At 45.8% G+C, this 27,712-nt stretch overlaps 1 protein-coding gene across 1 annotated transcript in view; it reads right to left on the reverse strand.

Moving 5' to 3' along the window:
- KL (klotho) overlaps window positions 1–11,742 on the reverse strand; it is a 72,522-nt gene extending 60,780 nt beyond the window's left edge. Inside the window, exon 1 of the mRNA XM_036904758.2 lies at window positions 10,920–11,742. Within this exon, the coding sequence (XP_036760653.2) occupies window positions 10,920–11,741 (822 nt within the window). The 5' untranslated portion in view covers window position 11,742. The remainder of the gene's footprint in view (window positions 1–10,919) is intronic.
- Between the last annotated feature and the right edge of the window lie 15,970 nt (window positions 11,743–27,712).

Raw genomic sequence — 27,712 nt, forward strand, 5'->3', positions numbered from 1 at the left:
GCAAGAATGTCCAAGAGGGCCTTTGACCCCTGCAAGTCTTTCTCCACGTGGCTTCATGTCTGTCAGTCATCCAGCCCAAAGACCAAAGCTGGCTTCCAAGAGAGAGTGATCTGGAAAGAGAGGTTCCAGTGTGAACATACTTACCAAGCTCTTGCTTGCATCACACGGGCTACTGCCCATTGAGAGAACAAATCCGGCCGTCAAGCCCACAGTCTGTGTAGGACAAAGACATGGGGCATGAATACCGAGAAGCAGGGTTTCGTGGGGGCCACAGGCGTGACACTCCAGTGCACTCCCCACCGGGTCTATTCTTTCTGGAACTCTTAATATTTGAATGTTGGGCCTCAGGCTGTACCTCTAATTTTCTTAACTTTTCCCACTACTTTCCATCTCTTTGCCTTGTTGCTATATTCTTAGACCAATTTTATCACCTTCATTTTCCAACCCTCCTATTACATTTTTTCATTTCTGCTATAATGCATTAAATTTGCAAATGTTCTTTTTACTCTCCCTATTTTGTTGTATTATCTTATTCTTATTTTGCAGATGCAATATCTCCCCTTATCTCCTGGGGTTTCCTAATTTATTTTTCTTCATTGAGGTATAATTGATACACATATTACATGAGTTTTAGGTGTACAACGTGATGATTCAATATTTGTATCAACTGTAAAATGATCACCACAGTAAGTCTAGATAACATCCATCACACGCAGTTACAATTTTTTCTTGGGATGAGAACTTTTAAGATCTATGCTCTTAGCAATTTTCAAATACACAGTACAGTTTTATTAACTATAGTCACCAGGCTGTACATTATATCCTGTGACTTACTTATCTGGTAACTGGAGTTCATATCTTTTGATGTTTTGTTTTTCTTTTCTCTTTAGCTTTTCTTTCTCCCTGTATAATCTTGGGTTCCTCTTTACAAAGTTGCTTTTTTTGTTTATTTGTGTGGCTCTCAACACTTCATGTTAGAGCCTTTCTTCGGGTGTCTGCGGATCCTTGATTGGCGGCTCATATTTAAGAATGAGAAACTAAAGAAACACCTGATTGGAGGGTCTGAGCGTGTGGGTGGGGTTTGCTGACTTGGGGCTGCACTGCCAAGTGCTCTGTCTCTGCCATTTGTGGTGGAATCTTTAGAATCGGTGTCTTGGGTCTTTCTGCCGCTGCTCACCAGATTCCCTGGAGAACACCTTCCCAGTCCCTGCCTGGAGGTGAAAGGCACACCGCCAACCTTCTGAGAGCCCCAGGACAGGGAGAGGCTGGGGGTGGGAAGGGATAGAGGGCTCAGCTTTCAGCTGCCTAAGTTTACTTAAGTCTTATTTTCAGGACTGTCCTCATGCCCTCAAATATGCCCGTTGACCCTCAGTCTGAATACTTTCCACTTTGTTCTCTCCAGAAAATTAATTCCTAGTTTTCTGCTTGAATGGAGAAAGGGCAGATGCCCACCAACAAAGACTGGGGGAAAGGGATCTAGAAATTTAGTTGTTTCTTAAGCAGCGCCTCGTCTTAGCACTGTCTCCTGCACTCCCAGTCCCCAAACATCTGGTTTTGCCATCTCTGAGCCTCTTGAAGACTCTACAGTCACAGGATGGGCTCCTGGCTTTTCCCACTGCCAGCCTGGCAGACGGCCTCCTCAGGTCCGCTAAACGAGCAACGCTCATCCGTCTGCCTTTGAGCTTCCAAAAGGCTGCTGCTACTCTGTTCTCTCCATCGCTGTGGGATTCTCTCCCCCCTCCTTCCTTCCCTCTTTTTCTCCCTAGACCCCTTTTTTCTCTTTTTTAAACAGTTTCTTTACTAAAGTTCAATGGGTTTTGAAGAGAGGAAAAAAAACAATTAGGTAAGTTTAATCTGCCATCTTTTCCCAGAGATACCACTTACTGTTTCTCCATCACAAAAGCAATACATTTTGCTTACAGAAATAACAGAAAATCCAGATAACCAGGAAGAAAAAAAAATCACCTATGATCCCACCATCTAGAAAACGTTAACGTTTTCCTCTTTCCCTTTCACATCTGGGGGTGCAGGAGGGGACGTGCCTTCTTTCATCCATTCAACAGATGTCTGCCACCCCCTTTCTCCAGGCCCTGTCAGGCTCTGAGAATCATACGGAAAGCAAGATGAGCATGTTTCCTGGCATCTCAAAGCTGAGGTCTGTTGGGCGAAGACAAATCATTTGAATGAAATGTACTAAGTATTATTAGAGGCCAGTACAGGGGTTCATGGGAGCAGAAAGCAAGAATAATAAACCTCGGCTTGGGCGTGTCTGGGAAGGGACCTGGGGGGAAAAGTGGACACAGAGAGCCCAGCACAGCCAAAGAACTGTGAAGAGCTCACCTTACTCACACTTACTTGCACAGCAGAAATACGTACAAAATGTAACATAACTGGCATTTTTCTCTTAACATATCACATGCAGCTTTTTAATCTCCACACCTTTTTAATAGCTGAATACTATTCCACCATACCCATATACCACCTGCTCCTTTAACTGACCACCTTGATAATATTTAGGTTATTTCCCATTTTTTAAGAATTACCCACCATCTGCGGTAACCCTCTTTGCACATTCAAAATGGAATTTATGAAGATTAAAAATTCAAAACTAAACAAATGGAGATGACAGGGGAAGTCTGGCTTCACAGTAATTCACACGGGGAAAATTGTAAAAGCCGGAGAGGTTTTAGCTGAGTCCAAACTAATCCAAATCCTCAGGGAAGCGACAGTCAAATCCATTAACGTCTTGGACAATGTCAACGTGATTCAGTGTCCAGAACAAGAAATGAGCGCCAAACATCTGCAGCAGCTAAAATTTGTTCTGTGCATTGAATTTTAAGAGATGCCTTGGAATATTCTAGACTTATTTCTCCAACTTCTTGCCCTTGCAAAAACCTCCTTTCCCACCTGAGGCTTCCGCCACTCCAAGTAGCCAGCCTGTGGTGTGAATGGCCACATTGCTTCACTGGCCTGACCGTCCCCAGGGGGCTGTCTCCTAGGCCTAAGGCCCTTCCTACTTTGGGGTTCGACACCCCAGCCCGCCACCTACTTTGGCAGTGAAGTTTTACGGGAGCACAGCCAGCCCATTCCTTCTCGTGGGGCCCACAGCTGTTTTCTTGCTGCACCGACAGAGTGGAGTATTCTAGCAGCCCCTGTATGATCCGCAAAGCGAAAACCCAGCCCTCTACAGAAAAAGGTTGCCAGTCCCTGACCTCATCAGTGTCGTTTCTTCTGACAGCTCCCCCACCGCTACTGACTCCCCGAACCTCTAACCCATCCCGCCCTCCTTGGTGCCCACACTCTCCTTGGTACTTAATTCTATTAAGACGCTTCCACATTTTAATGTAACTACTCGAGGACCTTCTCTCCCTGGCCTGAGGCAGGTGCCTTTCCTTATCCCTCTTTCTGTGGTAGCGTGAGATCCACCACCCCAAACTTCAGACACTGCCCCCCTCTCCCAGCCCCAGCCCCTCCTGTAGCTGGGACAAGCCCGCAGCTCAGAGCAAGGCCTTCTGTCCTCTGTCGGTGCAGGAGGCTTGAAAACCTAACTCTGGCCATGAAGGGCCGGGAAGGGCCAGGAGATTGGTTCACGGTAAACACAACTCACGCCGGGTAAGCACGAGGAAACTGAATGTCTCATGCAGCCCAAGTAGTGCGCTTTGGTAAGAAAGTATCCACGCTACAAGTTGTGTTCGGTTTCAGGTAATTTCAGAGAAAACATACCTGAGCCCAGAGCGCCAGGCCCTGCCCCCCTGCCCCCACTCAGCAGAGAGGGCAGAAAGGCCTGAGGGAGTAAAGGGGTGCCAGGCACCCTGGAAGAACTCAGGTCAGTGGGGGGAAAGGGTTGGAGGGACAGGATCCTGTGCTGAGGAACCCACGGAGAAGGGAGAGCCGTGGAGGAAGAGGAAGGGGCATCTCCCAAAGGGCTTCCCTGGAGGCCACGTGGGGTCCTGCCCAGCCTCTGCCCCCACTGTGGCTTTAAAGCCACCCCCTGGGCCCTTACAAAAAGAACCAGAGAATACACCTCAGGAGCCAGGGGACCCTATTCTCTTCAGGGTCCAGGCCCCTAGCCCTCAGTCGTCCACACCCATCTGCAGCCCCTTGCTAAGGACGACGGGAGGAGGCAGGCCCCACAGGCACCTGAGACATCGTGTCCCTGGAAGACCATGACCCTCCCTGCTGGAGGGCAGGAAGGACAACTTTTCCATCCCCCCCACCGACCTTACCTTCCAGTGTAAGCTACAGAGCCCTCTCAGGGGTCACCTCTGCAATCTCAGAACTCAGCCATACGCTGACCTGCCACACAGCCGGCTCCCAAGCCCTGGGTCCTAACTGCACATCCCGTTCCCCCTAATTCTTCCGGGAGCAGACGTCAGCATGAAGGAGAAAATTCATAGGCTAGAAGGGCCTTTCCAAATGTTTGAAAAGCTGTCTCATGAAAAAGCAATTCATTTCACTCTTTGAGATTTTACGAAGGCAAAGAGCCATCAGGGTGAGTTGTGTACAGAGGCAGGCTTCTTTCAATGTAAAAGGTTAAGAAATGGGAGACTTGGGCGGAGTTCAGCAACTCTCGCTGCAAATAGTGGAGTAGGTGCTAGAGGACCCCGGAGGGCCACTGCAAGGAGCCTGTCCTGGAGAGAAATCTGACCTAGGATTTCCCCATCCCTTCGAATTCTAACATTCTAATTATCAAATACAAGTGTACTTACAGACCTGAAAACAATCATTGTTTAACCATGGTACTTAAACTTAATGTACATCACTGCTTTCAGTTTATTTTGAGCATTTTGTCAAACTACAGAGATGCTGTTTCATGGAGGATATTCCGACATTCTACTTCAAACAATAATGTTATTCATAAGAAATCTGTTGACTGGGACCACAGAATTCACTAAATATTTATCTTCAGTTTAATCAATACATCAAATGATAGCAGTCATAAACTTTAGTGTATTTATTTTAAACACCAAGTTGGGCCCAAAAAAGGTACTTGGCAATATGTTTTATGTAAAATAGGTTATTTCAAAAACAATTTGAAAAATCTCTGGTCAAACACTATTGAAAAACTTGCAGACCCATTGAATCTCCCCCCACTGAATGCTACAGGTTTCAAATGAAGACATTAAGTGAGACAATAATTTCTAAAGCATTTGTCTAATTCCTTTCTTCTAAACAGCTCAACAGGACCATTTCTCAAGTACTTTTGCTTTTTTTTATTATTTTTGACAATAAATTCATACTTCACCTTTGTAGAGCTCTTTGCATTTTCTGAGACATGTTGACATCCATAATTTTGTTTCAATTCTACAATCTATCTGGGAGGTAGAGAGTTTGGCAAAGATCACTGGCTGCGCAGAATGACCTGTTCCCACCTGATTCCAGCATAGCAAGTATTCGCTGAGCCAGCAGCTCTGCAGCAGACAATCATTCCCAGGCTCCTTACAGCACGTGACTGCATCCTACCAGCAGGATGTAAGTGGAAGGGATGGTGCAGCCACCAGCTCAGGCACTTACAAGGCCACATTCTCTCCCTTCCCCTCTTTCCATGTCCACTGGATAAAATGGGGTTATTATTTTTCCTGGAAACGCACAAAGGTCATATACCTATCTGGGAAGGATTTTTTTTTTCCTGTTCTTACTCTTCAAAACTCGTTCCCTGATACTGTGTGAGAAAGCAGACCTTTATGTATTTGGTCTACGAGAAAGTAAAAAGGACATATTGAAATAGAGATTATTTCACATCTATTCATTCATTCATTAAAAATTATATCAAATATTTCCTCTGTGCCAAGGACTGAGACAAGCACTAAGAATTTTTTTAAAAATATGATGTATCATCTGTGACCTCAAGGAGCCACAAAGGAGCACATGATCCACTCTGCCTGTTATTATCACAAAATGGCAGAATTTGAGTCAAGTCTTGAATGGCTAAGTAAGTTTATCCCAAGACAGAAGGGAAGAAGAGGTGTAATGATCTCTGCAATTAAATTTGTAGCCATAAAATATCAAGAGAGAGTACGTAAAAGGTAGATTACACTTGTCTGTTTAAGTATAGCTTACAAGTATAACTTGGCAGGTTCCTGAGAAGATGTGGACCTCGGAGGATTCAGTAACATTATGTATTCTTACTCACCCACTCCTCATTTCTTGTACTCCCAATAGACATACATTCTGTACTCCTACACCTAAAATCTCCTCTATGCCTTAAAAAGATAACAGTTCTTGAAAGAAAGGCACCTCCTGTACAAATTAATTATAATAAAAGTCTGGCTTAGAGCAAGCATACTGCTTGCAAAATTAAGACAACTCAGAAGAGCTCTCTGTGTGCAAAGCCATGAGTAACTGCATTCTCAGTTACAGCTGGGCATTCATTATTTTGCACTGAAGCAATGCACACTGACATCATTGGAATGCTTAGTAATCTGTATTTTCCCTCTTTTCTTCACCTCAAACTAATTGCCATTGTTAAACGGTGCTATGATTTTTAAATTATTTTATTAGTTCTTTTCCTATTCTTAACTTTTTTTTCTTTGACTTGACTGCAACCTTCAAAAAACACTGTATTCAATCAGATATTCAAAAAAGAGTGAGTCGAGCTCTTGGGGGGATATTTTAACTATCGCTGATTGAACTCAGCAGTTATTCTATAAAATCTATTGTCTTTCAACCCAGTTGATTATTCCATCCATGCACCAAATGCATTTTAAAAAGAGAGAAGTTAGTAAAGTGCTTCCCAAAAGTACATATCATATATAATTCAAGCATGTATCAAGCATGTATCGATAAGATAAATTGCCTGCACTTATTTGGGGAACAAAAATTCAACCAGATAACAAAGTCACTTCCATATATGCACCTTATTATTAGGCCAGCCGGGCGACTTCTTCGACCTGCCATTCTGGAAATGTCACCGTGTTGCCCAGTAACTATATAGATGGGTTTTAATTGTTGGAACTTTTTACAGGGGAGTTGCAAATACAATGATACACTTTAAATTTTTACTGAAAATGTCAGGTCAGCCCCATTATGTTTACTGATCCCTCCTGTCTGGTTAGGATGTGGTATTCCCTGTCCCACCCAAAGGTGGCTAGAAAGATTGACAGAGAGAGCAGATCCTAGGAGCCTCAGCTGGCAAAGGCAAAGCTGGAAGCCACTTACCGAGCACCTACCAAGGGCGAGACGGCACTTTAGGGCAGATGACATGACCACGGTCTCCCCACTTAGGGACTGTCTGGCTAGTGAAGTGGTCAAAGGAGGCCAATGGCTAAATGAAAGGAAGGGTGTGGAAGGAGGCCCGGGAACAAAGCATTGTGGGATTGCATAGAAGGAAGGGATGATGTTCAGGCACGGGGCCCAAAGTGTTGTGAGCTGGTTCTTAAGGAAAAGGTAGGATTTTAACCAAGAAGGGACTTTGTCTTATTGGCACGTAATGATGCCCTTGAGAACATCCCTCGTGGAGCACTGCTGGGGTGCAGGCAGTTCCAGCACGAGGCTATCACATTATCCAGGCAGCATCTGGCAGGGGCCTGCACCCGCAGCTGCGCCTAAGGGGAGAAGTGACTGGATTCTGGATACACCGAAGGCAGTGTAGGGTTTGCTGATAGATGGAAAATAACATGTGCAAAAAAGGGAGGAGTTCAAGCTTGGGGCCCAAGCCAACGAAAAGACAGAGCTGACAAAATGCAGACAGAAAAACAGGAGTTTGCTCTCAGATGTGTTACATGCGAAGGGTCTGGCGGACATCTGAGGGGACAAGCCGGTCATCTATCCAAGCCTGGAACTCAGGACAGACGTTCTGGCTGGAGGCTCAACGTCTGGAGCCATTAGGATCTAGAGAGGAGTCCAAGTGATCACTTGGAGAGGATCGAGAGAAGAGGCCCGGGACGGAGCCGTGGACACTCCAGTGCTCCCAGGCGAGGTGGGAGCAGTAAGCGGAGGGGACTGAGAAGGACCTGCCTGTGAGCTGAGGGAAGAAGCCGAGATGGTGGGGTTCTCGAAGCCAAGTTGAGGACGTGTGTCAAGAGGAATAGAGGCTAGACCGATGGGCTGGGGCACGAGATCTGGAGACACCACGCTGATGTGCTCTGTACCCGCCACGCGTGTGCTGCACATTAATGTCCAAAGTGTTATCATCTAGCCCCACCTCCTTAAGTCAAAGACGTCGTTTCCCACAGGTTCCCTGTACAAATATTTGCAGGACTGCCTGGGGGGCCCAGGTGCATCTTCAGCTCACCCTGGTCCTCTCAGAAACCCACGGGCAGAGCAAAAACAGAGGCACCGCTGGGCTGGACTCCCAGCCACAGGCCTCAGGGCGAGTGTTCTGGGAGCTGTGAAGGCACAGCAGACCCTCTCCACGTCAGAGAGGAAGGTGCATCCTGTCTGGGGTGTATGCATGTGAGCAAAGCAGCCGGGGTCTCAGAGCTCTGCAGGGCAATCCTTCTTGCATACATACACCCACACTCACACACAGGTAATTTTTGTCAAGGTTTACCCCAATACCAGGAACTCACAAAAGAACAGAGCCCTCCATTTTGAAAAGAGCCCGCCTTGCTCATTCTGCAGGTTGTTTGACCTGCTCCCTGTAACTCCCAGCCAGCAGACAAAATGACTCTGACCTGGGATGGGATTTCCAGTCTCCCCAGAGGGTCTCCTTAGCCCTCCTGTAAATTAGTGGAAGCACAGAATGGAGTGGGGAAGGGACACTGGCCACCTCTGTCCTTCCCCAGCATCAGATCCCCAAATGCAAATGAATATGCTAGGGGCTCAGTGGCCCCTAACTGCAATATCTAAACCCCAGCTGAAACGCTGACCAAAATGTTCAATTACCAGAACCTACAGAGTATGTTTGAACTGTTCAAATAAGGTTAAAACTTCCCTATCCTTCCCCCCAATACATACACTGGGAAAGAACCTTGAAAACATAATGAAAATATGGCATATGGAAACCACCTTTGATAATGACAACTTCCTCCCAACATACAAGAATGATTAAATTCCAAACCAAAGAAATTTGAAAGCAAGATTAATATTTTACAGCAACTAGCATTTCACTTCAGCATCAGCAAAACAGTGTCTGCCTGTTACTAATTTCTTACGAGGACAAAGTCCACTGCATGGCTGGGAAGGATGGTTAGTGTTTAGCAAGTTTTTCGTGGAAGGATACAAAAATGTAACTGGAAAGTTCATCAAAGGACCAAGAGTAGGCACAAGAATCAAACACACGTTGATTAAACTACCAAAGTGCCAGAAAACTCTCCAAATCCTTATCTTACAAGTGAAATGATCATCTAAATTGCTCTAATAATTGATGACTTTCCTATACATACAGATTACATGCACTCTAAATATAGAACACACATGATTTAAATCTACAGTAGTGACTCTGCAGGAATACTCTATTAGGTCCTGCAGCTGGGCCACGAATCTCTTGTATGTTTTTGGTATGAACTGGAATTTGCTCATGTTTCCTTCAAAAGAGGGGCCAGTTCTTCCCACGGTTTTTCTATCTCCAACCGTAAACAGGTGTTTAGGGTCTTGTGATTCCTTAAAAGGATTGACAAAATGAGCAAGTTATTACCATTTACTCTAAAATATCTTAAGGAAAAGATATGTATCAATATGAAATAACAAAAATCACAATCTTTTTGTCAAACAAACCCAACCTTCTTTTATGATCTGTGGTAGCAAACAGGTGTGGCAGAGGTGACACACGATCTAACTTAGGGCATCATTACAACATTATCAGCAGCTCAGGGCACTAAGTCAACTCCATAACCTGTACTCTTCTGCCTCAATTTATCTAAGACTTCAGCTGAAAGTGTGTAGACGTGGTCTTTGTCTTCAGTTTGTTCAAAATATGTGGTTTAAATATAAATTTAAAACTAGGTCTTCTAGTAAGCCCACGAGTTACCAAAAGTCATACACGTAAACACTTTTACTAAAACGTTTGCACAAACCCAGAAAATACTCTCTCATGTTACAAAACTCCCTACAAAGTGTACCAACAACTGAGATTACCGTAAATGAGCCCTCAGGTCTGTGGGACCTAAGCCCGAACATTAGTAAAGGAGAAAGTGGAGGAAGAATTATTTGGGAGACAACTTTATGGTGGTATAACACTATTTCCTGCTGTCAGCACTTATTAAGCTTTTTGCCACAAAGGTGCTAAAATCAGTGTTGTCAGGCTAATAATCTCATCCCCAAGGAATCCTTCCAACTGGAAAAAGTGCCTTGGAAATATAATTTATATCACACAACTTACACCACCCTCTAGTTGTCTCTGCGTTTTATGGCTAGCTTTGGTTACCATCGTACAGTGGGTCTTCAGGGCCCTGATGTTTAAAGTTTAAGGTTGGTGGATGCAGAAAGAATTTCCAGAAGCAGTTTAAACCCGGCTCTCCAGGTGATGCAATTTTAACCCTTGGCATTTGCTGCCATGTGGACTTGTGCCCCACACAAGACAGAGTTTACAGGACTGACACTGAAATCCTGACACCTGCACAGACTCGAGCAGAGGGCAGTACTACCGGCGCAGCCTCCCGACACACCTGACTCTTTCACCCATCCTGCTTCCTCTTCTCCCCTCAGCTACTACTGGTAAATCCTCCCTGCTGCACCTCTAGGAATTCCTCTGCAGCCAGAGAAAGAGATGCCCTCTTCTCCCTGGAGAAAGTGATTCTGATTTCTTTTTTTTTGACAAACAGGCTCAAAAGGCACTCACCGGCGCGCCCACTGCGGGGTTTCCCTCCCGCTCCCAGCTCCGCACCTTGGGAGGGAAGCCCCAGCTGCTCGGGCCGCCCCCTCGCGAGCCCTGAGTGACCTCACAAACATGCTAACTGGGCTCAGGCACCCCTCCTGCGCCTGGGGACCCCGGAGGCCCGCTCCCCCTGGTGGCCCTCCGCCTGGCCCCTCCAACTCACCAAGAGGAGGTTGTGCGCCACCAGGTAGCCAAGCCGCGGGCTGCCCCTGACGCCGGGGGCCAGGCGCCCGGTGGCGTAGCCGTGCCAGGCCACCACGTAGGGGTTGTCGATGGTGATCCAGTACTTCACCTGGCGGCCGAAGTGCCGGAAGCAGAGCTCTGCGTAGTCCCTGAAGTGGTCCGCCAGGGCGCGGTGGGCCCAGCCGCCGTAGGCGTCCTGCAGGCTCTGCGGCAGGTCCCAGTGGTACAGCGTGACCACGGGCTGCACGCCCAGCGCCCGCAGCCGCTCCAGCAGGCGCCGGTAGTAGCGCAGCCCCTTGTGGTTGGGGGCGCCGGCGCTGCCGTTGGGGAGCACCCGCGCCCAGGAGATGGAGAAGCGGTAGTGCGTGACCCCGAGCTCGCGCAGCCCCTCCGTGTCGCGGAAGACGTTGTTGTAGCCGTCGCTGGCCACGTCCCCGGTGGCGGGCGGGGACGGGGACGGGGACGGGGCGCCCGACGGCGGGCCGGCCTCCGGGGGGTCGCCGCGGGGCGCCGGGGGCCGGTGGGTGAACGTGTCCCAGATGGACGCGCCCTTGCCGTGCTGCCGCCAGCCGCCCTCCGTCTGGTAGGCGGCGCTGCCCACGGCCCAGAGGAAGCCGTCGGGGAAGGTGTCGTGCAGGGGTCCCGCGGCCTCGGGCGCCGGAGGGTGCGCGAAGCGGGCCCAGGTCTGCGCCCCGTCGCCGGGCTCGGCGCGCAGGCGGCGGGCGCCCGGGGCCAGGAGCAGCAGCAGCAGCAGGGGCGGCGGCGGCGGCCGCGGGAGGCGCGGCGGGGCGCGGGCGGGCATGCTGCGCGGAGCCGGGGCTGGGCCGCCGCGCCCCTTTATGCCCGCTCCCCGCCGCCCGCCCCCGCCGGCGGCCCCCCCGACCCCCCGCCGCCGCCGCCCGGCTGGCAATAATTACCTGCGAGCCGCTGCCTCCCCCGCCCGGAGCGGGGGCGCCACCGGCGAGCGGGTGCCCGGGGGGAGCTGCGCGCAGCGGGCAAGGTGCAGCCGGCGCCGCTCAGGGCGTCGGAGAAAAGGCACCTGTTCCTCTCCGCTCCCGGGAGCCGCGGAGGATGCAGCGGCGGCACAAGTGCACGCCGCCGCCTGCTCTTCCCCATCCCCGCGCTCCTGGGAGCAGCGGGCCGCCGGTGGTCGTCGAGGAGGGAACTTAGCCCCCAAGTTTGCCCCCAACTTTGGCGCGAATCTTTTGACCCTCGCGGGGCTGCCAGTTGGGATGCACCTGCTCTCTGATTTCTCCCACTGGGAAGCCGAAGAAAGCTTTAGAGTGACACGTCTAGAGCCCAGGAGGAATTGGCTGGAATCGTACTGGGGAGGCTGGGGGTGGGGGTGGGGGAACCGAGGTCGAAACTTGCCCCAAGACCATTAGGCAAGGTGCGCGGTGGAGCCACCCCACCGGATGGCGCGCGCTCCGGACCCCGGTCTACGAAGCCTTCGGGGAAGACCTAGGAGGTGCGTGGGCTGCCCTGAGACTTTTACTCTTTCTCTAACCGTTATCTTTTAACCATTTCAAGCCCGCACCTGCCCTTTATTTGGAGCCGGCAGAATTGCTTGGTGAATTTCAAAGGACAGCTGTCCATTGTTCTAAGAAAAGGAGGGAAGGGAGGGAAAGAAAAAACAAAACACCAAGGTTTTGACTTTAAGTAACCGTCATTCACCTCTACTACCCTTTTGCATCTTTTTTTATGAATGTCACATGTTTCAGCTTTCAGCTCTGGCTTAGCAAATACTATGTATGCAAAGTTGTGTGTGCAGCTGTGCTGAAACCAGAGGGCTGGGTCCCACAAATGCCACCTGAGCTGCGGAGAGAAAGGGGAAGAGGGATTTCGCCCAAGCAACCCCGTCCACCCTCTGCAACAAAATAGAGTCATGATGTTTTTCCAGTTGCCCGAGTCCTTTTGACAGAAGTTGTGGAGGTGAGACAGGGACCATGGGCTTAGACAGAGTAGGGTGAGGGCCTCTGGAAAAAAAACAAAAGCAAGATAATCCATTGTGAAATTTGCTTTGGCCTACGGAGGGGGGCCCAGCTTATTTTTCTGACTTTACCCAAGTGCTGCTTTTCTTCCTCCAGCCCTAAACAAATGATTTGTTGCCATTTAGGCAATGTAGCAAGCAAGCCCAAAACAACTAGTAAAAACAGGACGGATTCCATCTTTAAACCCAATTAGTTAAAAAAAATTTCTTAACAAATAGACAATAACTCAGCCCACCTTGGGAGCAAAGCAGGCAGCCTTGAGTGATAGGCTCCCAGACCAGGAAGCTGCTATGCTGGGAGGAAATCAGAGAGGTAAAATTCTTGTAAATAAGCAGGATGACTAATAAGAAACTTAGTGTTTCTTCAAAAGCATTTGAGACCACTTAGCTGGTGTACATCCCTAGCCCTTTGTCTCTCAACTGCCTATAAAACCCCCAGACAATGCACCACCCGGGGCGCTCCTGTCCCCTCCTGGCCTGAGCTGGGAGCTCTGTTCTCTTGCTTTCTCTCTAAATAAAAGCCTCTGACCTGACTTTCCTGCCTTGACTGTTTGCAAAGTTCATTCTTCGGCTCCGTGAACAAGAACCCAGGCCTCAGAGGTGCCCTGTCCATTTGAATATGTGTATTCATTCCCTACGAATGATTGATGTGCACTTGGTGGGGAGCCTGTGGCCTGCGCTCCACCTTTGTGATCTCAGGTGGGACCACTTCTCCCAGCCTCAGGGTTCTCTCTGTAAAATGGAGGTGGCCATTTCTGCACTGCCTCCTTTGAGGCTTGAGAAGCCTCAGTGAAAAATATGTGCACACAAATGACTCAAACATGGAAAACCTAGACAAACACAGTGTCTTTACCTCCCTTTCCAGTGCGCTGTGTCTCCGCGCCAGCACGCCTGCATCTGTGTTCAGTGACTACGCTCCTCACAAAGGTACATCCATTCTAGTCCAATGATCATCTCTGTGCTATTTATACAAATTTAAAACCAAAGAAGTCTTCCGTGTTGCAGGTGAAGCTGATTTTATTAATTTCCTTAAAATGTAAGCACAACAAATTTATTACATATTTTATTAAATATTCCCAACTCCCGCTAGCATATATTATCATGATTAGTAAGATTAAGCCATTAGACTGGAACAAGGCTCACCGCTCTTCTGTTACATGTGGCATTTACATGTTTCAATAAATCTGAAATAACAAACAATGACACTTCAGCAATTAAAAAAATTACACCACACAACAGTCACACTCTCTTCTGGCTAAATTAAAAAGCTTCAGTGACTGCATGCAAGAGCCCGTTTCCCTTCTCGAGCTGAAGATTGGAATGGAATATCTGCTGCCTTGTAGCTTGTTAAGTTTCAATTAGAAATGCTTCGTGGGTCTCATGGAAAATAGCTTGGCTAAGTGTTCACTTATTGATAGATGGTCTGTTTGCTCAGGCTAGATCGTATCTATTGCTATTTTTATTTACCCAACAGTTTTAAAAAAAAAGTTATTTATTTTTCTTTTTAAGCAGTGAGTAAATGAAAGGACCATGCCAATCAAATGCTTCACAGTTGAAGTTCACCTGTCCCTGTAGGGGACATAAAGCACATGGATCTCCTAAATTGGACATCAAAGCTCTCAGCATCTGTAGAGGTCTTCCCAGGTGATAGTTAATTTAACCCAACTATAAAGATTACATGATAATTAAACTTTATGCCCAGAACTTAGTGTTTGTCAAGGTTCTGCTCATGGTTCCTACATTCTGGATTCCTGAGGTTTGAATAACTGCTATTGCTACCTCTCATCTGTTCAGTTTTATTTTGGTTCTTATCTTTCACAGCCACCTTCGCACATCTAAAATGTCGGTTCCAGTCAATGCTTTGTTCTCCCACAAAGCAGACAGTAATCACTTGCTGTGCTTTGAATATGAGGTGAAGGTATTGATGCATTAAAGGAAAGGAAATTACTAATTTTACTTACTGACTTGTGTCATGGTGATGATTTTCAACAAACTAAAGGTGGTCAACAAGCTGACCATCATCCACATTCTTTCCTCCAGTCCCTTCTCCCTTGCTCTCCTGTGTGCCCCTGGGACCACTGGAGCTGTCCCCGGCCAAGGGAGCAGAGGGAGGTTCACAGATCCAACTAGCACCAACCTCAGGAGCCCTCAGCCCACCAGCCACAGAAGTCAACCCCATGGGAAGGTGCTGAGATCACCAACAGTAGTCTCTCTGGGCAAAAGTCATGGGCACACCAACCCTCAGGAGCCTAAGACTTCAAACCTAGATGGAAACCCCTGCCCTCAAAGGCCACACTGGATTGGAGAAACAGGATAAAGAAAGTTTGTGGTAAATAAGTTGTTTAATTTATTACGGTGAGCCTTAAGAAATGACACACGTTATAGACGTTAGGGGAATTCAGAGGAAGGAGCAATTATCCCGTTTTGAGTTGATTCACAGAGCAGATATAACGCTATCTAGGGTTTCAAGACTAAAACTTGCAAGAAGACCTGGAGACAAGGCTGATAGGAAATGAAAGGGTTCCCAGTGTATTTGTGGTTTAAAAAAGAAGGGTCTCTTTGTGTAAGACACAGCAGACTGAAAGGGTAGGAAGAGGTAGGATTATAGAGTCCTTCATAGGTTTTATCATTCTGTTACATCCAACCTCTACCTTCATTTACTCATCAGACAAACTCTTGTTTTGTGGGGCACTATTCTAGGCACTGGGAATGCAGCAGTTACAAAATAGTCCCACACCCACTGCCCTCCCCTTACACCACCCTCTTACTCCTTACTCTGTTCCAGCCATCCTTGCCTCCTGGTTGTCCTTAGAACACCCCAAACTGGCTCCCGACCTCAGGGCCTTTGACTAGCCATTCCCTCTCTGGAATGCTCTTCACAGGACCTCCAGCTCCTCCTCAGTCAGGTCTTAGAGCAAAAGCCACATTCTGAGAGCATCTGTCTTTGACCTCTCCATCCAAAGTAGTCACTCTCAATTACCATGCCCTATGTTATTTTCTTCACAAAGCTCATGACTTTCTCAAATTACCCTGACTGCATATTTGCTTATTTCTTTTATCCCCAACTAGAATGACAGCTCCATGAGAACAGGCATTTGACTTTTTCTTTGCAGTATCTCCAACACCTAAAATAGTGCCTGTACATTGTAGGTACTCACACATATATGTGGAATGAATGAATCCATTGGCACGAGATGGTCAAATCCATTGGTAAGTAGCCACTGCACAGAATTGTGAAGCCACATCATGACTTACAAAAAGAGTCTGTGATTGATTAGTAATGCCTGCACTGATCCAGGGAAGTGAAGTGGTCACAACGGTACCATCTTTGACATCCTGCACATGTACTGTGGTAGACCACACCCAAAACCTAGTCTACTAACACCTCAGGTAGGTCTGATGATACAAGAAATAGCACACAAAACCATGTCACTGTGGAATAGTTTAGCTGCCAATAACCACCTCCTCCCCCGGTACGTCTGGTGCACCTCTGACAAGCCCAAAAAGATTGCAAAAGCAGTGGCGCCAGGGTTCTGAGCTTTCCTGACTTAGCAAGTTCCTCATTCCACAGAGGTCTTCAGAGCCACTAAATATCAGGTGCAGCTTCATGGAGAATTAGGGAGGTAACAAGGAGCCATTCCCACCCACTAGTGTCCTTATTCTGCTATCTGCCAGCAAACCAGGAGTGAAAGTGATCTACATTCCAAGAGCTGGACTTCAAATCTGTAAGGGCCTTTGTGGTCCAGCACAACTCAAGAACCCGTGAAAGTTTGTGAGTAGTGAACTTACTAGGGAAAACTACGAGATGTTGAACCTGCTTCAAGAAAGGGCAACTGTACTCAACCAACCAATGGTTTGGCAACTCAAATTGAGGGGGAAATACTGAACCTAGAGGATCACTTTGAAAGCATAGGTACCCGTAGCTTGGATAATGACTTAAGGACTTATGCCTACGAGACCTGAGAAATGCAAAACGGAAGAAGGGAAATATGTGAGGCAATACCAAAGAAGGCTGGCTGAATGTGGGAGGGAAGCAAGAGGGAAACTAAATGATGATTGAAATGTTGAACTTAGTTGAAAATAGTAAGAACAGCACCACGGATATACTTAAGTACAGGAGGAGGTATAATTAATTTTTGATGAAAGTTAATTCAGTGCTAGATACCTTGAACTGGAGGTGTCAAAGATATAAATGAGGATATTAAGCAAATAATGAAACAGAGTTTTGAGGCTCAGGAGGCAGTTACAGACTAGAGATTTGGACCAGAAATTTTGATGCCAGGTTAGTGGATGAGGATATTGAAAAAAAAAAATTAAAGCCAAAGCCTGAGCCTTAGTATATGTCTCCACTCATGGGAGTGGATAGGATGGAGTTAGAAAGGAGGCAAAAAAAACAAACCCAAGAAAGTGCCAGAAGTAACAGGATAATGTATTTTTCAAGCAAAGGAGACGAGCATTTCAAAAAGGAGAGATGATCAAATTTGCTGAGAAAAGACAAATGATCAAAAAAAATTATAGATCCTTTCATGATTTTGGAGACGGATATTTTAAGTTGCAATGGGGGTTTGTCCCAGTTTACAATGGAAGGCATTAATGAGAGCCTGGGGAGGTGAGAAAATATAGGTCACAAATATATACTCTTCTGAGAAGTTGGCCAGTGGAAGGAATGAAAAAGGATGAAGCATTAGCACAGTTGAGAGAAAATTCTTCAAGATGAGGAAGTCTGCACTTACTTGTGCACAGAGGAAGAAAGGTCAAAGAGAAGGAGAATGCGGAGCTTCAGAGAACAGAGGAAGCAAGGTAGCGTGCAGCCCCAGCTGTGATCTAAAGTCGCTGGCTGTGCTTTAAAGGTCCCAGCACCTTACACACAGGGGCAGTAAGAACACCAGAAAGCCAAGTGCACGCAGCTGGACCGAACTGAGGGCGGGAAGGGACCATCAGCCGGCTCATCGGGAAGATGCGCGGAAAGCTACGGAGAAGATGATAAAAGACGGCTCCACAACGTCTTAGGCACATGGGTTCCCCGGAAGCTGCGACTCTGCTGGGTTCTCTGGAGCTCAAGAAGATCGTGGAGACGGGAGGCTGGGTTCTGCTTGCTTCTGCAGCCTGTGAAACCTGCTGCTCCTGGACAGTTTCGTCTCTTCTGAGTGGAGCAAGGAGTCCCAGGGCTTGGCTCCTGCACCTCTCCCTCCCTCCCCACTGCCTCCTCTTAGGTAGCCCTGCTGTCCCCATTGCCTGAAACTGGTTTACACCAGCTGAACACATCCTGAGCCAGGCTCAGGACTAGAAGCAGGAGGCAGGGCAGCCAGAGCTGAGGGCACTGAGGTGCCGGAGCTGAAATGTCTCTCCTTCCTCTTTCTCTCAAAACTACCTCAGAACAACAAGGAGAATAAGAGACATATCTATGTGCAATGAAACTGAGAGAGGTTGGACTATGGGAGGGAAACGAAGGTGAAGGGCTGGTCAGCACATGGACTGAGTGAGGTACGTACGGGAAGCAGGATGGCCTGCCTGACCCACCCCAGAGAGGCCCAGGACCTAAGACACCGTGAAGGAGGAAGGCACTGGAGGCCAGAAGACAGGAGCATGAGATCCCAGTTTTCTACCCTTAGCACATTCTGGCACTAACCCTCCTCTAGTTCCACAGGGAACTTATTCTCTCTGGAAAAAGGGATCCTAAGAGGCTACAGCTGTGGAGATGGCATATATGGAGAAGAGCAGGGGTGAAATCAGGAGAGTGAATTCTGCATAGTAAGCCGTGGGACCCCCGACCCTCTTCCCCAGGGTAGCACAGCCTCCGTCAGAGCACTAAAGCTCCATCTCCTACGAGCCCAGCCTGCGTGAACAACGCTTCCAGACAGCTTTGTAGTAACTCATTCTTAAATATAAGGGCTCAACCAAGAGGCACCAGATGTATGAAGGAAACCTCCTCGGGAAAGACTACAGAACCGTCATTAACATTTTCATGTAGGAGAAGATCTTGCGTCTATGATATGAGAGCAAGTTAAGAATAAAAACAGCAATAATAGCCAAACAAGAAGTCTTGGAAATTAAGAATATCCGAAGAAATAAAAATAAAAATTTTAAATTGGTAGAAGTATTGGAAAACAAGAGAATCTTTTAGACACTAGTACAAATACCAAGTACTAGAAAATAGGAGAAATAGGTCAAGGAAAATTCAGGAGATCACACATCCAACTTGCAGGGCTTCAAGAGACAAAACAGAAAAAACAGAAAATTCAGAATCAAAGGATATGAATTTCCAGTTAAATGGGTCTAAGTAGCACAGTCATAAAAGACCCAAAGTAAGGAACATCATTTGAAATTTCAGACTACCAAAGATAAAGATAAAATCCAGAAGCTTCCAGAAGGAAAAACAACAACAAGAACCAAAGTAGCACAGGACTTCTCAAAAGTAATATTGAAAATGAGAGAACAATGGAACTGTGCCCATCGTATTCTGAGGGAAAATGATTTTCAACCTAAAATTAGGTACCCCACCAAACTAATTATCCAGTGTGGTAGAATAGACATTTTCAGACATCAAAGATCTTAAAAAGGCGCTTTCCGTGCCTTCTTTTCTGAAGCTATAAAAATTTGTGCTTCACTACTAAAACAAGGAAGTAAACCAAACAAAGAGAAAACATGGCTTGCATGACACAGAGGACAGAACGTAGAAGAATATCAAGGGAATTCGCAGGGTTGTAGCCAAACGAAGCCTCAGGTTGCAGCCAGTTTGGAGCATAAGCATTTCCAACAGGAGCAGGAGAATCAAGGGTTTCCAGGAGAATGTCTCCAAACCAACACACAAAGCAACAAGTCAGTATCTGCTGAATTCTGTTGAAAGAGATTTTACATGGTCTTTGGAGTGAATAAGAAAACTGACCCAGAGATTCAAAGTAAAGAATTCAGGTTTATAGTCTAACATGTAAAGAGCTTGGAAGTCATCACTTCCCTCCTCAAAACAAGAAAAAAAATGGAATGAACTGAAAATCCACAACTCTGCTTAGATGGTTCAAAGAAGTGAAGTCACAGGGCAAACTGCTGCCCCCAAAACCGGAAAGACAGGACACTAAGAGAGGGCCCCAGCTTACCAGGAGCAGAAGCCCACAGCTGGGGCCCAGGCCAGTAGGAAAACTTTAAACTCTAACTGATGGATTGCTGAACATTCAGGGTGGGCAAGCTCGAAGTTACGTACTCTGAAGGGGCCCATCCTTTCGTGAATTTTACCTTCATGAGTCCCACCAGCTCCTCACTGTGGGATGGGACGGGAGAAAAACCCTCTCATGCTCTGGCAGGAGGAGGGGCAAAGTAACCTTCCACGGGCATCCAGAGCTCTCCATTCTCCTCAACAGGCTGCAAGGGAAAATGTTTCACCAGAGCCTGACCATCTGGCGTTTTTTATCTGTGCTTAACCAACCTGGGGACAGAAAATAGTCAACGTCGGCTCCCACCAGCCTTCGACGTGAAGGAAGAGCTGAATCCAAATCAGGTTTGTTAATGGCCTGGGACCCAACCGTAGGCTACAGAACGGTGCCTCTTCCCTCACCCTCACCAGCACATCAGTGAGCCTCCTGTACAGTAACGGGGGAAGCTCAGGCCCTCCTTAAGAAGTTTCTCGGAAAACTCAGTCAATAGGAGAGATAAAAACAAGGACACGAAAGGACATTCTAGCCTCTGATACCACAGGTACAACAAACAGTAAACACAGTCTAACTCATAGTCAGATAAACTTGAAAATAAAGGCCTATTTACCTCAGTTCCTTTGACCAGACACCATGTCCATCTTTGAATTGCAAAGCATGTGCCGAAAGTCAAGAAAAAGACTCAAAGGAAGAAAAACAATGAGGGAACCACTTGCACAGGGGAAAGAAAGTATAAAGGAAATGTTGTCATAGTATCACAGTATTACATGGCTCAGCTGTGTATGAACTTTACATATTTACACTTAATACGAATGTAATAGGGATTATGATTATAGCTATGTTGGGCGATTGTGTAAATGGTTCAAGAGATGGTGGTACGTGCATATAATTTTAAAGTGTGGAGGTAAAATACCAAGGAAAAAATAGCTACGGGAGTTGAAACGGGCAAAGGGCAAAGTCAGGGGATTAATGATTTTTGAATAAAACCTTTCAACATGACCCAACTTTTTAATTTGTAGACAAATTAAAGGAAAGACATGTCAATAAATTTTGGTCCAAAGTGAGGAAGGATGATATCTTCTTTGAGAGGAAAAAGGGAGAGAGGTGTTTAGAAGTCCAGAGATTTGGAGGCAGACATGAAGGTGTAAACAAATGTATTTTGAGTTGAGAGGCTGAAAGGGGTCAGGGGAATGACAGGACTCCTAAAACTCCTGGTTCATATCGTCTAGCCGAATAGAAGGTTAAGTCAGCTGCTAAGACCAAGGAAGTCGGATGAGTATGGAAAAACGAAAAAGAGCCACTACCGTGTATTTCCTAATGAGTCAACAACAGCTGATTGAAACGTCAAAGAACAGCAGGATTAAAGCTAGGCCGATGCATTTTCTTTTATTTCTTTTTTTTCTCTTTCTCTCTTTCTTTTTATTTTGGTATCATTAATATACAATTACATGAGCAACATTGTGGTTACTAAATTCCCCCCATCATCAAGTCCCCACCACATACCTCATTACAGTCACTGTCCATCAGCATAGTAAGATGCTGTAGAGTCACTACTTGTCTTCTCTACACAGATGCGTTTTTAAAGAAACTATACACACTGCATTTATTGCAAATACTTGATGCCATATTTCAGGTTGCCTAGATGTCTGTGTTTAAAAATCTACAACTTTTGTGACCTATTCCTCACTGAGATAACAAAACAGCTGTACTTTGTATATAATATAAAACTGAATATGCTGGGGTTTTTTACTTTTTTTTTTAACATGATCAGTCATTTTTGTTGATTAGGACCAAAATCAACAGTTCAGAGCTTGGATGGCCCAATTAGCATCCATCTGACCCACTCTCACAGATTGCTGCTCTACTCCTGGCCACGGGCTTGATGATGCTGTCCCGACTCACCAAGGGGCATTGATTGAAGCAGAAAGTGAATTAATTAGTTGGAATGTATCACCAGCATGGAAAGATGGCACAAAATGCATCACTCTCCCAGTATGACTAATAACATTTGGGTGTGGGGTCTGAGGCCTTTATCAAATGACAGCAGAGTTGGCTACCAATCCTCAGCCCAAAGGCACAGATGTCCTGCACTCTTCCGGCCAGCTCTCTCTGCTCAGGGAGACTGAAAGTCTTATTTTTTCAGCAAGAGCCTCCTAAGTGGCCCTCACATTTTGATCTCTATAGCTGGCTTTCTACAGTGTAAATTCTGTGATTCCTGCTTGGTCCTCTTCCTCTTGCTCACTATCCACAACCCCTAGTCTTTGGCCCTTTATCCATCCCTCGCCTGACACCCTTCTTCTGAGAGCTCAACTCTTCCTGGTTTCAATCACGAGAGTGATTCACGAATCTGAGTCTCTCTGCCATGACCCTGTCCCTGTCCTTTCTTTCCGCTTCACACCTTCAGTGCCCACGCCCTGCATTTCAACTGGGAAATCTGAGGTCTCCATCTCAAAGTCAATGTGCATAACTTAGCCAAGTGCACCAAGAATTAACATGAAAAACATATAGTATCATTTGTAATAGAAGAAATGTAAATTGTGCAAAAGGTCAAGAAAATTGTAAAAGGGAAATAAGGAAAGAATTTACACTAATATAATCAAAGCACTATATTACTGAAATAGGAATAGTAAAAAAACTGTAAAATATACTGGAATCTACAAAGCAGCTGTGGATAGATGGATGATACAGAGATAGACAGATATATAGTCATTTAACATAAGCTAAAGTGTGGGAAAAGAGTGATTTTTTTTTTTTATGACTGGGAAAGAAAAAATGACCATTCATTTTAAAAAAACTATATTAGATTCCAAATTCACGTAATGCTAATAAAATATTCCTAACAGGCTAAAGAGCAAAGTAAAAATGTATAAAAACGACTTGAAAAATATAGAATATTTTTATAATTTTGTGATGAAGAAAGCCTTTCTCAGCATGAAGCAAAACCCAGATAACATAAAGGAAGCCTAACAGAGTTAACTATGTGATTAAAAACACTATTTAGAATTAGAGACAAGAGACAGATCTAGAAGGGACTATTTGCAGAGTTAATAGCTATAAGCTACAGAGCATTTCAATAAATAAATAAATACAGTCATCCAGTCTGAAAACTATCAAAGTACATGAATAAGCAAATCGCAAAGGAAAAACTTTGAAATGTCCAACAAGCATAAGCAAATAAGAACTACCAGAGACCAGTAGAGACCAAAGAAAAATTTTTAAGAGGCACTATTTTTTATCTAAAAATGGGGGAAAAAAATCAACATTAATGACTTAGAGTACAGGAAAATGTACACTTATATGCTGTTGATGAAAATGTAAATCTTAACAACTTTGGAGCAGGTTGATTTGTCATTATCTGTAAAAATACATAAACACATAAAAATGATCCAGAAATTCCCTTCGGCGACTCTACCCTTCAGCAAGAGCAGCAACTAACTGGTGCATAAAGATACGTATGCCCACAGCTCGGGTGCAGCGCTGTTTGCAATAGCAGACGGTAAGGGGAATCCCCTACGCCCATCAATAGGGGGAAGGTACATAAATTATGTCACAACTTTAGATTTTTTTTTTTAATCTCTAGTTTAAGATATTCCAAATGCTCCCCTTTGAGGCACGGAATTCGAGGAGGATTTTTTTCCCCCCTTTATTTTTACTTTATAAACCCTTTCTTCCCATCCTTTACCTCTGAGGAGGAAAAGAGAGAATGGGGGCTAAGTAATCTCATCAAAGCTTAACTCAGTTTTGCAGTGGCCAGAGGGGGCAAAGGTCAGCAAAGATGAACGCTCATGAATGAAACAATCACTCATCTCCCTAATGCTTTTCTTTCTAATTCGATTTCTCCCCCGGAGAAAAGATAGTGCACAACGTAAAGGGACATCTCGAACATGGACCCGTAGGCTTAGGAAAGCAACATCAAAAAAGACGGAGGGCTGAGCTGCAAGTCGCAGGAAAGGAGCAGCGGAGGGAGGGAAGAAGAGGAGCCAGATCTCAGCCAACCTTTTCAGGAGCCACCTGCTCCTTCTTGGGGACCCCGGCACCCCGCATTTGGCAGCGACTGGAGTGGGAGGGGTTTGCTGCCTGTTCCTGGAAGCTCAGCCTGCCTTGTTTTGAAAAGCCTCCCATTGTGTGAATGACTTAATATCCTTTAATAAATAAATCCCTCTTCTGTTTTAAGTAGCCTGAGTGAATTCTGTTGTCTGCAGCTGACAGTGACCAATATACTAGTCACCTGGCTTCATCAGCCTGTGCCCCCACCTAACCAAAACAGACTCCTGAACCCCAAAGGAAGCTTAGGGGTCATGTGAGCTAAACTCCCACCCGTGCAGGAGTAGCTACATTAATCCCTTCGGCGCCCCTTGCTTTAACATTTCCAGTGACAGGAAATCGCTACCTGGTGAAGAGTCTGCACCATTGCTGGACATGTACAACAAATAAAATAGTATTCCTTCCATAGCATCTGCCTCGTACCCTCCACCAGAGGGTCTTAGTTCCGTCCCCGGGAGCTAAGAGTAGAGCTTGCAGCTTAGAGAAGCGTTCCTGCCGTTTGGAGGAAGCGTTATGTTGATCTCTCACTCTGATCGGTGCTCAGGTGACATTTTATCTGCAGTGGTTTATCTGTTTCAAGAGCAGAACTTGGTACCCTCGTGCCTGACAAAGGGCTCAGTAAACACTGGTGGGGTGAATAAAGAAATGAACGTCAGCTCCCATCCCCGCATGGAGGCTGTGGCCACCACAGTGTAATTGAGCTCCTGGTCATTCATCCTTAGAAAACCCATTCCTCTGATCTGCTCTCCTCCACCTTAAGGAGGGAAGTGGGCGTTGATATCAGCTCAAACTACAACAAGCTGTCAAAAGCTGCCTGGAAGGAGAGGGGACAAGGACAGCTTCAGGGTGCTGCTCTGGGGCTGTGTCACCAGACCACGAAAACGGGGGGGGGACTTCTATGGCCAAGATGCTCTGCGAGCCCTGAGCCACTAGAATGCAGGATGTGAGGACAGTTTGACCTGAGCTACAATTAAATGTACAGTGACCAGACTAAAACTTGGAACAACATATTTAGTATTCCAAGGGCTTTATTCACTCATGTAACAAATACGGCCGATCATCTGCTGTGATGGGCAGTTACGTGGCATCCACAGGACGTCCGTGTCCTAATCCCTGGAACCTATGAATATGGCAAGGGATTTACACAGCAAGTGGGATTTTGCAGATGTGAGGAAGGATGTCGAGAGTTTGTCTGGGATTATCTGGGTGCTATGAACTGAATTGTGTCCCCTCAACATGCATACATTGAAGCCCTAACCTGTAACATGATAGTATTTGGAGATGAGGCTTTTGGAAAATAATTACATTTAGATGAGGCCATGAGAGAAGGCTCATGATGGGATTATGTACCTTTAGAAGAGATAGAAGAGAACTGGCGTCTCCCAGGGCATCTCTCCCTCGCTCCTTCTCCCCGATACCCGCTTGGCCAGTGAATACACAGTGAGAAGTCAGCGGTCTGTAAGTCCCCTGAACTCAACCTGCTGGCCTCCAGACCTCCAGCCTCCAGAACTGTGAGAAAAGTCATTTCTGCTGTTTAAAAGACCCAGGCTACATGGCGTTTGGTTTACTAGGCAGCCCCAGCACACTGAAATACCAGGGGGGCCCTGTGCAGTCACACGCAAGCTTATAAAGGCAACAGTGGGTCAGAGTCAGAGGAGGGGATGTGATGATGGACGCCCAGCTCACTGGAGCCAAGGTATTCCGGAACTAATTAATTTTAAAATTTGCATAATATTGACCACTCCGTTATTACATGGTGTTTCGACTGTTTCACTTAAGTGAAGACGTAAGTATAACCTCCCTTCTCCTTTTTTAAAAAAAAGTATTGTAGTCCTACTCTAAAACTGTCTGAACCAACTTTTGTTTTCTTTTTTTGTCTTTTCAAATTTCTTTTTTATTTTTACAATTATGGTTAAATATATACAACACAAAACATACTGTTCTAACCACTGTAAGTGCACAGTTCAGTTTCATAATGTATATTAAATTGCTGTGCAATCACCACCATGCATCTCCAGAACTGTTTCCTCATCTGAAAGTGAAACTCTGTTAGTGTATCCAGACACTCTCAGTGTATCCAGGAAACACTAAGACGCCCTTCACCCTCTCCCCCAGCCCCCCGCAGCCCCCATTCTACTTTCTGTCTTTATGACATGACTACTGTAGGAGCCTCAGATAAGGTGAATCATAACAATCTTTTCTCTTTTGTGGCTGACTTATTTCACTTAACATCTCCAGGGTTCTCCCCTATCGGGACATGTATCAGAATGTCCTTCCTCTTGATGGCTGAATAATATTCCGTGGAATGGAGAGACCACATTTTGTTTATCCATTCAGCTGCTGATGCACAGCTGGGCTGTTCACACCATTTGGCTATTATGAATAATGCTGAACTATGAACATGTATGTACAAATACCTGCTCAGGTTCCTGCTTGCACTTCTCTGGGGTACATACCTAGAAGTAGGATTGCCAGACCATGTGGTAGTTCTATGCTTAACTTTTTGGGGAACCACCATACTGTTTTCCCCAGAGGCTCTATTATTTTCCAGTCCCGCCAGCAATACGCAGGGCTCCCATTTCTCCACACCTTCACCAACATTTGTTATTTTGCACTTTGTTTTTGTTTTAATAATAGTCATCCTAATTAATGGGTGTGAAGTGCTATCTTAGTGTTGTTTGGAAACACATTTCCCTAATGATTAGCGATGTTGAGCATTTTTCATATGCTCATTGGCCATTTGCATAGCTTCTTTGGAGAAACATCTTTTCAAGTCCTTTTTAATCTGGTTGTTTTTTTGTTTGTTTTTGACATGTGGGATCTCTCTATATATTCTGGGTATTAACCCTTCTCAGATACATGATTTTCAAACATTTTCTCCCATTCCATGCACCATCTTTTCACTCCTGATACTGTCCTTTGATACACAAAAGTTTTAAATTTTGTTGAAGTCCAATTTACCTATTTTTTATTTCATTGCTTGTGTTTTGAGGTCATATCTGAGAAATGATTGCCAAATCTAGTATCACGAATCTTTTCCCCTATGTCTTCTTCAGAGAATTTTACAGTTTTAAAATACATCTTTAGTTTATATAAAGAAAATTATGTTATATATGTCATTCTGTGTTTTTCACTCAGGGCTATATGAAAATTGAATCTGTTGCTTCTAACTGCGACGTCGGCATCCGTGAGCACCCACCCTCACCTTCCACCCCCCCACTCCTGAGCAAGGACAGAAGACGGCCTCCACACGCTGCCATCAAACGGTCTGCAACCAGCACGGCTGGGTGTGTCCCTTCTGCGCCTGTAATGAGAATTTCCAGGGGGCACCCCAGGCGGGAAGGGCTGGGTTGTAGGGTATACATACACCTATGTAGTGTCACCACCTTCTGGATGGCTGCCCCAGTCTACTTTTCCACCAGCAGACAGGGGGCACCTAACCTCACACCCTCGCCAACCGTGGACATCCTCCAGAGCCCGATTACTGCCTCGTTAATGGGTATAAAGTGATATTTTATGACTGCATTTGCATTGCTCTTGTTAAAATAATGTTTGAGCATCTCTCAAAGAATTTCCTCTTTTGTAGAGTGCCTC

Source organism: Manis pentadactyla, chromosome 2 (assembly GCF_030020395.1).
Source record: "Manis pentadactyla isolate mManPen7 chromosome 2, mManPen7.hap1, whole genome shotgun sequence".
Taxonomy (NCBI): domain Eukaryota; kingdom Metazoa; phylum Chordata; class Mammalia; order Pholidota; family Manidae; genus Manis; species Manis pentadactyla.